At 31.1% G+C, this 17407-nt stretch overlaps 1 protein-coding gene across 2 annotated transcripts; it reads left to right on the forward strand.

Moving 5' to 3' along the window:
- The first annotated feature begins 1080 nt into the window (after positions 1 to 1080).
- On the forward strand, positions 1081 to 9588 carry LOC139518765 (mblk-1-related factor 1-like). 2 transcript variants are annotated; one of them, XM_071310320.1, is made up of 7 exons: positions 1081 to 1215; positions 4098 to 4321; positions 5364 to 5573; positions 5986 to 6255; positions 6895 to 7023; positions 7921 to 8013; positions 9295 to 9588. In XM_071310320.1, exons 2-7 carry the CDS (start codon positions 4103 to 4105, stop codon positions 9586 to 9588), a joined length of 1215 nt encoding a protein of 404 aa, XP_071166421.1. In that variant the 5' UTR covers positions 1081 to 1215; positions 4098 to 4102. The 2 variants fall into 2 exon arrangements, with proteins under 2 accessions (XP_071166421.1, XP_071166422.1); XM_071310321.1 differs by lacking the exon at positions 1081 to 1215 and adding an exon at positions 1345 to 1524.
- Positions 9589 to 17407: the final 7819 nt, after the last annotated feature.

A 17407-nucleotide genomic window follows, 5' to 3' on the forward strand; every position in this document is an offset into this window, starting at 1 on the left:
AGTGGCGGATCCAGTACTTTGCCTAAAGGGGGGGGGGGGCGCTGACTGACCTAAAGGGGGGGGGCTCCAGTCATGCTTCAGTGATTCCCTATATAATCAACCAAATTTTTCCCATGAAAGGGTGGGGCCCAGGCCCCTCAGCCCCCCCCCCTTGGATCCGCCTATGACAATTAGTTTTCGTGTTATGTATGATCTGCTTGACTTAGACAGATTTGTGGCGTCAGTCAACATCTCCCTCTTACCGCATATCTCAACACACCTAAGGTTTGGCTCGGTGCGATATAGGAATATGTTCAAACATAAATTTTACTATATATTTCAAGGCTTTTTATGTTTACATTTTTTTCTTTGGTAATTATTCCAAAGTGAGTTTTCAAATTATTTTCATTAATTTAATGTGTTCTTGTTATTAATCTTACGATTTTACATAAACAGCAGTTTAAACTGACATGTAACCCCTCTTTTCTTATTTTCCACGGTCGAGACATATATAATACAGCATATGCTTTTTCCATCGTAAATATAAGAAAAGGGCGTCATAGGTACAATAAGTTAGAACAGCATGCCATTAAGGAATATTTCCTTGAAAAAATTAAAAACTAACACAAAACAAATCATGATATTTATAGGGAAAAAAGTGTATTTCCCGCTATGCCGCCAGGTCATCTATTCATTGTTTACTACTATTAAACGCCAAAATCTTTCGCTTTGAATACACTTGAATATAACAAAACATTCTATTATTGAACGTGGTTCCAATGAAACCTTAATCATGTTAAATTAGTCAGTACTCTAAAAATCTACAAATTACTCCCATTTCTTATCAAAAGGAAAGTGTGTAATCCTCAGGCGTCATCCTCCTCTTTCTCCGCTATATAGATAAATCATAACAAATACACAAGACTATATTACTGTACATCATGTTAAAATCAATATAGAGATTTTATGAGGTAAACAATGAGCGAAAATAATACATTCGACCGTCAAAATTGGTATCCAATGAACTAAATGTACGCTTATAATATATTCGACCGTCCCCATTTTCGTTCCGTCCGCATCCGATTTCTTTTAACTGAATGTTATAATTTTTGCAGCCGAAAGCCTCGAACTCACGAAATTGCATCCCAAATTACCAAATATGTCATGAGCGAAATTTAGACAAATAATCGTTATAAACGGATTAAACAGATTAATTGCAACACTTGTTTATCGAAGGTAAGTTTGTCTACTGTGTATTGACACACGAACAATGCTGAACGAGTGGTATTTATAGAACGATAAATTCGTGATGCGGATTCATTATCGATTTTCTGTTTCCTGGCCGCACACAAAGAAATTATAAATTCAAGGAAATAAACATGTATTTACAATCAAATTTGACATAATTTAGGTGAATTTGTAATGTGTTTTGGGAGGTCAAGTAGAAGTGAATGTATTAACATTAAAATTGTCGAAAATTTTCGATTATTGAACCGTGCATCTGTAATCAATCCCGACCGAATTAGAAGAATCGAATTACATTAGGTATTAAGTAAAACACGGATACGTTCCCGGAGCACACACTTTTCATACAATATTCTATCTTAATTTTATCAGAGATGTATATATGTCTCTGATTTTATTCATTTAAACATTAAATTTATGCAAAATTGTTTTTATTGTCTTGTCAGAGATCTTGTCAAATGAAGACTTTTTATTTGTTTACATAATGAGCTTTCATGAATGACTAAGATTAAATTTATCTTTAAAAAATAACATCATCTGATAATGACATAATTTGTCACAGGGACAGTTTTGAAGTCATAAATTGTCATGCTTGAAGTGACATTGTTTTAAATATCTGTCTTGAGATAGATGTTCATGTGTTTTTTCAATCATAACTTTTTTAAAGGGGGTTTATCCAATTTAATGTATGATAATCAGTTACAGATTTTAACTTGAGGATCATAAGGATTCAGTATATGCCTTTAAAAAGCTTCAAAGTATTATTATAAATTACATTTCTTGAACATTTTGGACACAAAACAGAAAATTTGATTAAAAAACATTTACTCTGAACATGCTGAAATTGATATATATTATATATTTTGATTGGCATTATTGCTGTAGATTGCAATGATAGTATTTTTTTTTATATATACAAGTATGAGGGGCCTGATGGTAGTCTCATCACGTTTCTCGAGTTGATTTTTTTATCAATCAGGATTCACAGAAAATATATTTGCATGCTTGCGAAAATGCGCCGATCACGAAGAACAAAAATAACCCATCAGGCCCCTCAAGTATATTTTGCAGTAGATTGCAATGATAGTATTTTTTTTATTTATAGATATACAGATAAGATAAGATAAATTTTATTTTCCAAATTAGGTCCCCAGGGGGGCATATACACATAACATAATCAATTGATACTACATACAGTATTTTACATAACATATATTGTAAAATATACATGTAGAGTGGGGCGCTCATATTCGCCGGGGACACAATTTCGCCGTTTTATGATTTTGAGGTGTAAAAACTTGAAAGGATGCGTGATATGAAAAATAATTATGCCGGTACATTATATTATAATAACAAATATGATTATTTTTTAAACTTAGACAAAATTTCAGCTCTTACTGCATAGGACCTCATTTCAGCCAATTTCCTGAATGAAAAAATTATTTCAACGAAGTATTTCAATCTATGTAATTCTTTAACTGATTGCCCTAAATTTCAGTTCTTTACACCTTTGAAATGTCTGCTATTCATCTATAATGAAATTGATTTGATAAATATTGTTTAAAGCTGCAGTTATGTGGTTTTAAATAGATGTGTAAAAACGGTGAATATGTGCCCCTTTGACAAAACATCAGGGTATTTCAAAGAGCCTTTAATCTAACTTTTCAGATGATTTTTTTTTCAAAGAAACACATTTTTACGCTTAGAATGTTTTGTTTTTGATGTTATCTTCATATAGAAATATCACTATACTTCAAAAACATAAAGACCTGAACATAAACTGCAGAAAACATGAAAAGTTATGGCGAAAATGAGCACCTCACTCTATATATATTAGAAGTCTATAAACCAGCAAATTTACTATGTATCGGATATTCTAGCTAGAATAGACGATACTGTGCAGATAAGGAAAAAGTTATATAAGTCTAAAAATTTGTACAACGGTACTAATATAAGATAGTATCATACGAAGATGTTGTTAGTATTGACAAATATTTCTCCAAAAACTGGAAACAAACTTTTTTTTCCAAAAAAATCCATAGCCCCCCCCCCCCCCCCCCCCCAGAAAATCAAATTGTTGCTGCCTTACATGTAATGTCTCTGTAAAATAAATATTATTATCATAACTATATAACAACGCTAAGTGTTTCCCATACTGTTTTTGCCATGGTGTTATCATTTAGCCAACTATTTATGAGTTTGAAATTAATATTGTATTTGATATCTTAAATTCCGCCTCTCTTTTAGTGGTTCACTATATAGAAATTAATACATTATGTAAAACAGTCTGAATGAATTTCATTACTATTATTTAATCAATTGTAGTCTGGCATAAATAATTAATAGCATGACACATAAAATATTATAAATATAATTACACTACAAAAAAATGAATATATATATATATGTAAAAAAAAAAAAAACAGCATAGTGAAAGTAAGAAGAGAATTCTTTCAAAAGATTGAGGGGGCCTCTGTGTACCAACTAAAGGATTTAAAGTCCCCATTTTGACCCAACAGCAAAATGGAATATATGTTGAGTCTAACTGCTGAGAAAAAGAGTTTTATGTGATCTTATCAAGTATCCCTTATTTAGTATTAGCATATGATTAGAATAAATGGTTTATTTTTCAATGGGAAATTGTTTTTTTGTTTTTGTAAATGATATATGTACAATATTGTAATAGAAATGGTTGACTGCAATCCTTTTAAGTTGTATTCACTTGAGTTGTATGGTTGACTGCAATCCTTTTAAGTTGTATTCACTTGAGTTGTATGGTTGACTGCAATCCTTTTAAGTTGTATTCACTTGAGTTGTATGGTTGACTGCAATCCTTTTAAGTTGTATTCACTTGAGTTGTATCTACATTTCAGGAATCATGCCAAGTAAACGAAAGCATGGTAAGACTTCAAGAACTCACATTTTCCAAAGATCAACTAGGGCTACAAGATCAAGGACAAGGAGTTGTTCACAACCTAAGGTCAAAGCAGCAACAGAAACAGATGTTCCAGAGGAACTTGAACTGTCTGAACTTCCTGTGGAAAATGGTACTGAACAGACTGATTACAACAGAGAAGAAGAGAATGATGAAAATCATGTATGTTTATATACCATAGGACATACATGGTGATAGAAAGAATGTATACATGTTATTCAACCTACATAAAATTAATGGGGGATATTGGCTTATTCCCCCTTGTTTAGTAATAAAGAAAATGTGAATACAAACAAAGAAAGTTTTTGCCTGCTTATTTTCTCTAGATTACAGGAAGTTATAAATATTTAAAAAATAACTTTTAATTTATGTGATTAAATACCAGTTTGGTTTATTTTTCAACAGACAATGTAAAAAAAGATAATTTTTATGTCTTATTCTGGTTAATTTTTCTCATCCATTCCATTCTGGACAAGAGAAAATGTGTTAATAATCATGCCTATAACTATACTGTTGAGTTATAATTATTTGTTGGCTACCAATTTTTGTGGATTTTGTTGATATAAGTGAACCATTAATTCAGATATATTTAACAAAGTACAAATTTTATATTGGCTTGTATGCAGACTATGAAAAACCATGGAGTCCAATAATCAAGGAAATTGCATTTTTCATCAATCCTCAAAATCGATACCAATGAAAATATATGAATCCACAGTACTTTTGGGATAATATGGTACCAGCATCGGATAATATGGTACCAGAATCAGATAATATGGTACCAGAATCGGATAATATGGTACCAGAATCGGATAATATGGTACCAGAATCGGATAATATGGTACCAGAATCGGATAATATGGTACCAGAATCAGATAATATGGTACCAGAATCGGATAATATGGTACCAGAATCGGATAATATGGTACCAGAATCGGATAATATGGTATTAGAATCGGATAATATGGTACCAGAATTGGATAATATGGTACCAGAATCAGATAATATGGTACCAGAATCAGATATTATGGTACCAGAATCGGATAATATGGTACCAGAATCAGAATATATGGTACCAGAATCTTCAATGAATATTATATAGTTGTTACTCATTGTTATAAAGAGACTGAAATATGTCTAAATTAGATAATCGTACATGAGTCAATCGCTACACTTTTTATTCAATAAATGATTCTATTTATAGATGGATGTAGAACCAGAGGAACAATCAACAGATCTCTTAAATGATAGTTCTGAAGGAAGCACTTTTGAAAAACAGGATGATAGATGCGAAAAAATAACACAAAATATTTCCTTGGCTTATAAAAACAGAAAATCTTTTGAACCTGTAGTTTCAAGTGAAGATGTGATAGAAAATAGTCCATCCATTCCTGTCTTAAATCGGAGTAGAAATGTATGTTGATCTTTGATAGTGTCAAACCTTTTGCTTACCTATCCTACATTTATAATTATAGACATATATCGGTATATATGATAGGCTTTTTCAACAATATTTCCTCCATTTGTTAAGTTAATTTTATAGATCTTAAGATAAAAAAGATATGTTGATTTTAAATTACATGAATTCACAAAAACCTTTTTTTTTTTTAAATGAAAAGAATTTCATATATACATATTGCAGGAGACTCTGGCTAAATCATAAGTTCTTTGCCATTATTGTCATCATCAGTCTAAACTACTAAAACATAATGAGTGTCGGCAGAGTAACATATAGTCAAATTTAATTACTTTGAAATTACAGTCTATATATTCTGTCTAAAGTTTCAGGCATGTTGTTTAAGTAAATGACTGTTATTACTTTGTAGCGGGCAAGAAGTCCAAGGCGTGCACATCGTTACAAAAGTTACAGCCATGAAATGCTTGTTGCAGCATACAAATGTGTCAAAGATTTAAAGATGCCAGTGAAAGCAGCAGCTCGTATGTTTGGTGTTCCTTCATCCACATTACACAATAGAGTTCAAGGTCAAGTACAAATTGACGATTCTATCCTCACTTCAGACGACATTACAAAAATTATCAAAAGAATCAAAAATGGGGAAGGACTGGATGAAGCCTTTGCAGATTTAACTTATGAGGTAAAAATCATTGTCCTTGTGTATGCTAAGGAAAGAAGTAAGACACAAAGACCTAAAGGAGTAGGTCCGATAAGGATCTATTTTGGCCTCAAACTGAAAATTGAAACTTGTAAATAATTTTAAGGTCCATTATTTTCTGTAATACATTGGCCAAAACCTTCAACCAAAATGAATTTGTCATATATTGATGTACATGATCAATATTGAAATCTAAAATGAGAATTTTAGCACTCAATGTATGTGGGAAATGTTGTTTTAAGCAAAAAGTATCATAATTAAGTAAACTTACCTTTTGTTCAATCAATCAAAAAACAAAAAAAACACTTTATTCTAATAAAAAAACAAAAAATACAAAAAAAACACAGTATTGATAAAACAAAAACATAAATGCAAACAAAAAGATAATACATGAATGAAATTTTGATAAATGGAAAGATATATAGCTAAGATTTAGAAGAACTTCAGCTTTCAACTATACAGAAGGAGTCAGTTTCACAAAAAACTTACGACTAAGATTGATCATAAGTCATGAATAATTAAGTATACTTACCATAAATCTTAGACATAATATTTTTTGTGAAACCAACTCCTGTCAGGTTGTTAAATATGAGAATATAACCTAAATTATCTCCCTTTCAGAAATCTTCAGGGAGTTTAGGGCAAGAATGTGTGATCCCTAGTGTTGAAGAGGACATTAATGATGATAATATTACAGAAAGTATCATGGAGAAAATGATTGCTGCTGGTGAAGAGAACACACCAATTAAAGTTAGTATTGACCCTACATGGCTCACACATAAGTAAGTATTGACCCTACATGGCCCACATGTAAGTTAGTATTGACCCTACATGGCCCACATGTAAGTTAGTATTGACCCTACATGGCCCACAAGTAAGTTAGTATTGACCCTACATGGCCCACATGTAAGTTAGTATTGACCCTACATGGCCCACATGTAAGTTAGTATTGACCCTACATGGCTCACATGTAAGTTAGTATTGACCCTACATGGCCCACATGTAAGTTAGTATTGACCCTACATGGCTCACATGTAAGTTAGTATCGACCCTACATGGCCCACATGTAAGTTAGTATTGACCCTACATGGCTCACATGTAAAGTTAGTATTGACCCTACATGGCCCACATGTAAGTTAGTATCGACCCTACATGGCCCACATGTAATCTACTGTAAATGAAGAAATTATTGCGAAAAATGTGACAGGGTCATAATCGCCATAATTTAAACTTGCATTTTGAAATATTTCATATAATTAAACAGAATTTTCCTCAATATTGCAAAAATTAAAATTGCATTTTAAAATAAAATTACAAAATCGCAATAATAAATGCATGCAATAATTTCTGAATTTACAGTATTTTATACTTGTACGTCATGCACTTTTTAAAGACAGCCTCAAAAGCCAGAGGCATTACATATTTTTTCTCAATTTCCAAAGTTTTCTTGTTGGAAACCTCTAGGCCAAATCTAACAAATTTATAAGGATTTTTTTGAGAGAGACCTGTTATGAAACAAAAAAATGCATAATTTTTTTACTGCTTGAGTGACATTTGAACCAAATTAATAATTTCTGTGTAAGAATTTGCTTATATTGATGATCTTCATACAATTCAGTAGCTTTCACATTTGTTGATATTTTGTAGGAGGAAGTTGTAGATCCAGAATATGAATACCAGTTGGATGGATCAATGCAAGATGATGAGGATAATACATCACTTCATAATATTAGTGATGAGGTACTGTGATAGACATTATATTATTACTGTATGTGTAAAACATCTACTGTGGATTCATTATTATTCGTTGGATACCAATTTTCATGGATTTCGTTGGAACAGGGAAACCACAAATTTGAATGTTCAATGAATTGCAAATTTGCTGTATGATTATATGCAGACTTTATAAAAACCATGAAATTAAATTAATTATCCATGAAAATGCATGTTTTACTTAATCCACGAATATTGGTACCCACGAAAATAAATGAATCCACAGTAACTCAATATCGCCCTCCACATTTTTTCTAAATGAAATAATTCAGAGAATACACCCTTAAAATTAAAAGTATAGAGTGGGGTGCTCATTTTCGCCACAATTTGCCATGTTTTCTGCACTTAATGTTCTGGTCTTTATGTTTTAGAAGTATACTGATATTTCTATATGAACATAACATCAAAATCAAACTATTCTTAGCCTGAAAACGTGTTTCATTTAAAAAAAATCATCTGAAAAGTTAGATTAAAGGCTATATGAAAGTCCCTTATAGTTTGCCAAAGGGGACACATATTCACCGTTTTTACACATCTATTTAAATCCAAATAACTGCAGCTTTAAACAATATTTATCAAATCAATTTCATTATAGATGGTTAGCAGACATTTCAAGGGTGTAAAAAACTGAAATTTGTAGGGCAATCAGTCAAAGAATTACTAAGAAATATTTCTTTGAAATCATGTTTTTCATTCAGGAAATTGGCCGAAAATCCTAGTCCGTTTTTCGGTCCTTTGCGGTAAGTGCCGAAATTTTGTCTTAGTTTAAAAAATAATCATATTTGTTATAAAAATATAATTTACCGGCATTTTTCTTTCATTTCAGCCATCCTTAGAAGTTTTTACACCTCAAAACCATAAAACAACAAATTTGTGTCCCCAGCGAATATGGGTGCCCCACTCTATGTAGATATTGTTTATAATGTGAGTGTTTTGTACAATGTGCAAAACATTAAAAAGGTCAGCTTTTCTTCTTTATTGATAAAAAAAATATGGATAGACACAAGACAATCTCATATAAAATATGAGATATAAACTTATATTTATATATACCGTCAATCATAATTTCTGTATCCCAATAAGAAAATCAAGTTTATGAATTTGTCCCTTTGTAGAACTAAAAAACTGGAAGGTTTTTGTTAGTTATTATTGGTGGTTGCTGTCTCATTGACATCTCCTTTTATTCATGCTGAATATTGGCCATAAGTGAATAATCTGGTTATAATAGTTTTGTTCCATCTTTTCTAGATATACAGAAATCAGCAACAAAGGAGAAGATCATACAAGAGAAATTACAAGACCTACAGCTACGAGCAGCTAGTGGCAGCCTATCTATATGTTAAGGAGAAAAAGGTAGCTGTGAAGTTTGCTGCCAGAGCCTTTGGAGTACCACCTTCTACCTTAAATGACAGAGTACAGGGCAAGGTTTATATTGATACATCAATTGTAATGAACAGACCTGGAGCTAGAAACATTCTACCTAAACCAAATCTACACATGGAAACTAAACTTGTTAATAGGGTAAGAATTAGTTTATATTGATACATCCATTGTAATGAACAGACCTGGAGCTAGAAACATTCTACCTAAACCAAATCTACACATGGAAACTAAACTTGTTAATAGGGTAAGAATTAGTTTATATTGATACATCCATTGTAATGAACAGACCTGGAGCTAGAAAGATTCTACCTAAACCAAATCTACACATGGAAACTAAACTTGTTAATAGGGTAAGAATTAGTTTATATTGATACATCCATTGTAATGAACAGACCTGGAGCTAGAAAGATTCTACCTAAACCAAATCTACACATGGAAACTAAACTTGTTAATAGGGTAAGAATTAGTTTATATTGATACATCCATTGTAATGAACAGACCTGGAGCTAGAAAGATTCTACCTAAACCAAATATACACATGGAAACTAAACTTGTTAATAGGGTAAGAATTAGTTTATATTGATACATCCATTGTAATGAACAGACCTGGAGCTAGAAAGATTCTACCTAAACCAAATATACACATGGAAACTAAACTTGTTAATAGGGTAAGAATTAGTTTATATTGATACATCCATTGTAATGAACAGACCTGGAGCTTGAAACATTCTACCTAAACCAAATCTACACATGGAAACTAAACTTGTTAATAGGGTAAGAATTAGTTTATATTGATACATCCATTGTAATGAACAGACCTGGAGCTTGAAACATTCTACCAAAACCAAATCTACACATGGAAACTAAACTTGTTATTGCGAACCCTATCGTAGTTTTCCATAGATTCACCTGCAAGTTACCTGTCCATTTAAACTTTTGGCAGTTCTATTGTCCCATCTAACAAATACAACAGGTATTGTTCTCTGTGTAGTTTATTCACTCAGACCTTTAAATTTCTTCCAAGAGAAATATATCACTCATTGATTAATCTACCTGAGTAAAAAATTGAACTGTCAATGAAGAAAAAATACTTATACCAATACTAAGTAAGGACTCACAAAACTGCATGTGGTGTTGTATTTATTCGATACCTGGAGTAACTCGTTTTTAATGTGTTCAATATTACATTTGTAATACTGATTCAAAAATTAAAAGTTGATTTCTGATCAAATATTCAATATTTTTGTGTGTTTGATAAATAAAAAATTGAATATTATTATTTTTAAATTAAGGTCTTCATAAACATAAGTCTATAAATGAACAACAACAAAAACATGTAAATTCATTGGAAAATACTAAAAAATGTGTCTGAAATAAACTTTTTAGTATTAAACCAGATTTTATATTGAACAGATTGAAAATATATTAATGATAATATTGAATAAATACAATATTGCATACAGTTTATGTGAGTTATTAGAAGTATTTCAATAAAAAAGAAGATAATTTTTTGGTCAGGTAAATTAATCAATGAGTGATATATTTCTCCTAGAAGAAATTTAAAGGTCCCAGTGAATAAACTACACAGAGAACAATACCTGTTGTATTTGTTAGATGGGACAATAGGACTTACAAAAGTTTAAATGGACAGGTAACTTGCAGGTGAATCTATGGAAAACTAAGATAGGGTTCGCAATAATAGGGTAAGAATTAGTTTATATTGATACATCCATTTTAATGAACAGACCTGGAGCTAGAAAGATTCTACCAAAACCAAATCTACACATGGAAACTAAACTTGTTAATAGGGTAAGAATTAGTTTATATTGATACATCCATTGTAATGAACAGACCTGGAGCTAGAAACATTCTACCTAAACCAAATCTACACATGGAAACTAAACTTGTTAATAGGGTAAGAATTAGTTTATATTGATACATCCATTGTAATGAACAGACCTGGAGCTAGAAACATTCTACCTAAACCAAATCTACACATGGAAACTAAACTTGTTAATAGGGTAAGAATTAGTTTATATTGATACATCCATTGTAATGAACAGACCTGGAGCTAGAAAGATTCTACCAAAACCAAATCTACACATGGAAACTAAACTTGTTAATAGGGTAAGAATTAGTTTATATTGATACATCCATTGTAATGAACAGACCTGGAGCTAGAAAGATTCTACCTAAACCAAATCTACACATGGAAACTAAACTTGTTAATAGGGTAAGAATTAGTTTATATTGATACATCCATTGTAATGAACAGACCTGGAGCTAGAAACATTCTACCTAAACCAAATCTACACGTGGAAACTAAACTTCTTAATAGGGTAAGAATTAGTTTATATTGATACATCCATTGTAATGAACAGACCTGGAGCTAGAAAGATTCTACCTAAACCAAATCTACACATGGAAACTAAACTTCTTAATAGGGTAAGAATTAGTTTATATTGATACATCCATTGTAATGAACAGACCTGGAGCTAGAAAGATTCTACCAAAACCAAATCTACACATGGAAACTAAACTTGTTAATAGGGTAAGAATTAGTTTATATTGATACATCCATTGTAATGAACAAACCTGGAGCTAGAAAGATTCTACCTAAACCAAATCTACACATGGAAACTAAACTTGTTATTGCGAACCCTATCATAGTTTTCCATAGATTCACCTGCAAGTTACCTGTCCATTTAAACTTTTGTAAGTTCTATTGTCCCATATAACAAATACAACAGGTATTGTTCTCTGTGTAGTTTATTCACTGGGACCTTTAAATTTCTTCCAAGAGAAATATATCACTCATTGATTAATTTACCTGAGTAAAAAATTTAACTGTCAATGAAGAAAAAATACTTATACCAATACTAAGTAAGGACTCACAAAACTGCATGTGGTGTTGTATTTATTCGATACCTGGAGTAACTCGTTTTTAATGTGTTCAATATTACATTTGTAATACTGATTCAAAAATTAAAAGTTAATTTCTGATCAAATATTCAATATTTTTGTGTGTTTGATAAATAAAGATTTGAATATTATTATCTTTAAATTAAGGTCTTCATAAACATAAGTCTATAAATGAACAACAACAAAAACATGTAAATTCATTGGAAAATACTAAAAAATGTGTCTGAAATAAACTTTTTAGTATTAAACCAGATTTTATATTGAACAGATTGAAAATATATTAATGATAATATTGAATAAATACAATATTGCATACAGTTTATGTGAGTTATTAGAAGTATTTCAATAAAAAAGAAGATAATTTTTTGGTCAGGTAAATTAATCAATGAGTGATATATTTCTCCTAGAAGAAATTTAAAGGTCCCAGTGAATAAACTATACAGAGAACAATACCTGTTGTATTTGTTAGATGGGACAATAGAACTGCCAAAAGTTTAAATCGACAGGTAACTTGCAGGTGAATCTATGGAAAACTAAGATAGGGTTCGCAATAATAGGGTAAGAATTAGTTTATATTGATACATCCATTGTAATGAACAGACCTGGAGCTAGAAAGATTCTACCAAAACCAAATCTACACATGGAAACTAAACTTGTTAATAGGGTAAGAATTAGTTTATATTGATACATCCATTGTAATGAACAGACCTGGAGCTAGAAAGATTCTACCTAAACCAAATCTACACATGGAAACTAAACTTGTTATTGCGAACCCTATCGTAGTTTTCCATAGATTCACCTGCAAGTTACCTGTCCATTTAAACTTTTGGCAGTTCTATTGTCCCATCTAACAAATACAACAGGTATTGTTCTCTGTGTAGTTTATTCACTCAGACCTTTAAATTTCTTCTAGGAGAAATATATCACTCATTGATTAATCTACCTGAGTAAAAAATTGAACTGTCAATGAAGAAAAAATACCAGTACCAATACTAAGTAAGGACTCACAAAACTGCATGTGGTGTTGTATTTATTCGATACCTGGAGTAACTCGTTTTTAATGTGTTCAATATTACATTTGTAATACTGATTCAAAAATTAAAAGTTGATTTCTGATCAAATATTCAATATTTTTGTGTGTTTGATAAATAAAAAATTGAATATTATTATTTTTAAATTAAGGTCTTCATAAACATAAGTCTATAAATGAACAACAACAAAAACATGTAAATTCATTGGAAAATACTAAAAAATGTGTCTGAAATAAACTTTTTAGTATTAAACCAGATTTTATATTGAACAGATTGAAAATATATTAATGATAATATTGAATAAATACAATATTGCATACAGTTTATGTGAGTTATTAGAAGTATTTCAATAAAAAAGAAGATAATTTTTTGGTCAGGTAAATTAATCAATGAGTGATATATTTCTCCTAGAAGAAATTTAAAGGTCCCAGTGAATAAACTACACAGAGAACAATACCTGTTGTATTTGTTAGATGGGACAATAGGACTTACAAAAGTTTAAATGGACAGGTAACTTGCAGGTGAATCTATGGAAAACTAAGATAGGGTTCGCAATAATAGGGTAAGAATTAGTTTATATTGATACATCAATTGTAATGAACAGACCTGGAGCTAGAAAGATTCTACCAAAACCAAATCTACACATGGAAACTAAACTTGTTAATAGGGTAAGAATTAGTTTATATTGATACATCTATTGTAATGAACAGACCTGGAGCTAGAAAGATTCTACCAAAACCAAATCTACACATGGAAACTAAACTTGTTAATAGGGTAAGAATTAGTTTATATTGATACATCAATTGTAATGAACAGACCTGGAGCTAGAAACATTCTACCTAAACCAAATCTACACATGGAAACTAACCTTCTTAATAGGGTAAGAATTAGTTTATATTGATACATCAATTGTAATGAACAGACCTGGAGCTAGAAACATTCTACCTAAACCAAATCTACACATGGAAACTAAACTTGTTAATAGGGTAAGAATTAGTTTATATTGATACATCAATTGTAATGAACAGACCTGGAGCTAGAAAGATTCTACCAAAACCAAATCTACACATGGAAACTAAACTTCTTAATAGGGTAAGAATTAGTTTTTTTAGGAAGGTGGACTTATACTGGTTTATCTTTCTCTGTCAGTCAGTATGTCTTTTTGCCTGTTAAACATTTCTAGGAGTATCATTTCTCTGAATATACAGTGATATCTTAATAAGCTACAATAATTATTTGTATGACAGTGGGTCAGTAATTGGTTAACTTTTTTTTTTAGCTTTTTAACCTATCCTATTACCTCAAGCAAGATACCATATTAATAACATGTACTATAACAATGTATCTTTAAATAAAGCTTGAAAAAGAAGTATTATATCTAATGTTTTAAAAGTTGATAGTTCAATTGAGGTAGGTAAATATAACATTGACAAACTGATATTGCATGGTTATTTTGTTTGTATTATTGGTCTATTGACTATATGTTATTGCAATAAAATGCATGGAATTAGAAAAACTTTACCAGACATGACATCAATTTTCATATTTTGTGTACTGATTATTGTTTTACATGTGAAATAAAATTATATCAAAATATTCAGTTTTGTTTTCTTCTGAATTTTTTGCAGCAAAGAGTATTATTGTTTGAAAATGAAATCATGTTTATTTAAGTAATCCTCTAATCAGATGTACACTGTATATCTAAAAATATACAACTCAAGAAAGATTGGTTTTTAGTATACAGATATTGTTAAACAGACAGATTATATTCAGGAAAGCTGAGGAAGCATTACCTATTGAAAGAAAGTAGGCCCTGAACATTTAAAAAAGAAATGTAAATATTTTTTTAAATATATTAAAGGGAGATAATTCTATATTTTGTGATGTTTTATAAGCCAGCATGGGATTTGTTGTTATTGGGGGGAGGGGGAAGCTCTTACAATTTAAAAGGGAAAAAACAAATTTTTATGCAAAAAACATATTTTAGACCTGATCACCACCTGTTATGTATGAAGTGTGATCATACAGCTCACTGGTTTGTTTAACACAAAAACCCTCTGTTTTGATCCATATAGAAAACTTAATGATATATCAGAATCATAGCTTAACAATGATAGGAAATATTTCAATGAAAATAAGCCTGAATGAGATTTTGACAACACTTAGCATCTGTCACTCTGTTAACTTATACATTTCATTATTCTCTTTTGAAACTACTGAACAAAGTAGAATCAAATTTGGCAGCAATATATTTAGGAAAGTCTTTTACAGAATTTATTATAAAAAGGGGATGTGGTATGATGCCAATGAGACAACTGTCCACAAGAGACCAAAATGACACAAACATTAACAACTATAGGTCACCGTACCACTTTTTTTTAATAGTGGGCTCAGATTTTAACCAAATCATGAGAAAGAGTAGTTTAGTTTGGTATGACGTTTATTTCCACTTAACTAGTACACATTTTTATTTAGGGGACAGCTGAGGCCTACCTTTGGGTTCAGGATTTTCTCTTTGCTTTGAAGACCCATTGGTGGCCTTTGGCTGTAATCTGCTCTTTGGTGGGGTTGTTTTCTCTTTGACATATTCCCATTTCAGGTGGGGTTGTTATCTCTTTGACATATTCCCCATTCTCAGGTGGGGTTGTTTTCTGTTTGACATATTCCCCATTCTCAGGTGGGGTTGTTTTTTCTTTCATATATTCCCCATTCTCAATTTTAACATATATTCCAGGTTTTGCTGTATGTATAAGTTGGCAGAATGGGCCATTATTTATTCACTTTCGTATATAAGTTGGCAGAATGGGCCATTATTTATTCACTTTCATACATAATTATCCTGCCTACTTTCTAAATTCAACTGATGCACATATAGGATGGTGGCATATCATCTGTATACATTCCTTTTATTCTAGGCAACTGTGAACCAGATGAGCAATTACAGGCTCCTGGGAGCCTCTGGTTATTAAATTCCTGCAGATGGATGCACTTTAACACAATCTCTATGTTTTTGATAAAATTTAAGTAGAAAATTGTTTATTTGATGATATTTATGTATCACTATTTCTAAAAAAAAAAAAAAAAAATATTCTGTTTATAAACGAAATCAATGATACATTCAGTCCAAATACATGCATATTGAACAAGCTAAAAGATGTATATCCTACAAGAAAGACCTAACACAAAACCACCATCTTTATTATCATGGAAAGAATTCAAAAGTAAAAATTTGAATAGATTGACATAAACGATGGTATGAAGAATACCATGAGAAATTTTTAATTATAAACTAGAGGCTCGAAAGAGCCTGTGTCACTCACCTTGGTCTATGTGTATATTAAACTAAGGACACACACATGTTAGATAGGAATAGAATTCATGACAAAATTGTGTTTTGGTGATGGTGATGTGTTTATAGGTCTTACTTTACTGAACATTCTTACTGTTTACAATTATCTCTATCTATAATGAACTTGGCCCAGTAGTTTCAGAGGGAAATATTTTGTATTTACAAAAATTTATAAAATTTACGAATATTGTTAAAAAAATTCTATAAATAGCAATAACTCCTTACAGGGTCAATTTACCGTTTCGGTCATGTTGATTAATTTGTAGGTCTTACTTTGCTGTACATTAGTACTGTTTACAGTTTTAATATCTCTATCTATGATATTCAAGATAACAACCAAAAACTGCCAAATTTCCTTAAAATTGCAAATTCAGGGGCAGCAACCCAACAATGGGATGTCAGATTTGTCTGAAAATTTCAGGGCAGATAAATTTTGACCTAATGAAAAATTTTACCCCTCATCAGATTTGCTCTAAATGCTTTGGTTTCAGAGATATAAGCCAAAATCTGCATTTTACCCCTATGTTCTAATTTAAGCCATGGCGGCCATCTTGGTTGGTTGGCCAGGTCATCAGACACATTTTTGAAACAAAATACCTCAATGATAATTGTGGCCAAGTTTGGTTAAAGTTGACCCAGTAGTTTCAGAGGAGAAGATTTTCGTAAGAGTTAACGA

This window comes from Mytilus edulis, chromosome 4 (genome assembly GCF_963676685.1).
Source record: "Mytilus edulis chromosome 4, xbMytEdul2.2, whole genome shotgun sequence".
Taxonomy (NCBI): domain Eukaryota; kingdom Metazoa; phylum Mollusca; class Bivalvia; order Mytilida; family Mytilidae; genus Mytilus; species Mytilus edulis.

Bases quoted from the DNA above. Each gene is read 5' to 3' on its own strand.
- LOC139518765 (XM_071310320.1), top strand. From the start codon at position 4,103: ATGCCAAGTAAACGAAAGCATGGTAAGACTTCAAGAACTCACATTTTC. The intron at 4,322-5,363 runs GTATGTTTATAT...TTCTATTTATAG, and splicing joins AAGAGAATGATGAAAATCAT to ATGGATGTAGAACCAGAGGA. The intron at 6,256-6,894 runs GTAAAAATCATT...TCTCCCTTTCAG, and splicing joins TTGCAGATTTAACTTATGAG to AAATCTTCAGGGAGTTTAGG.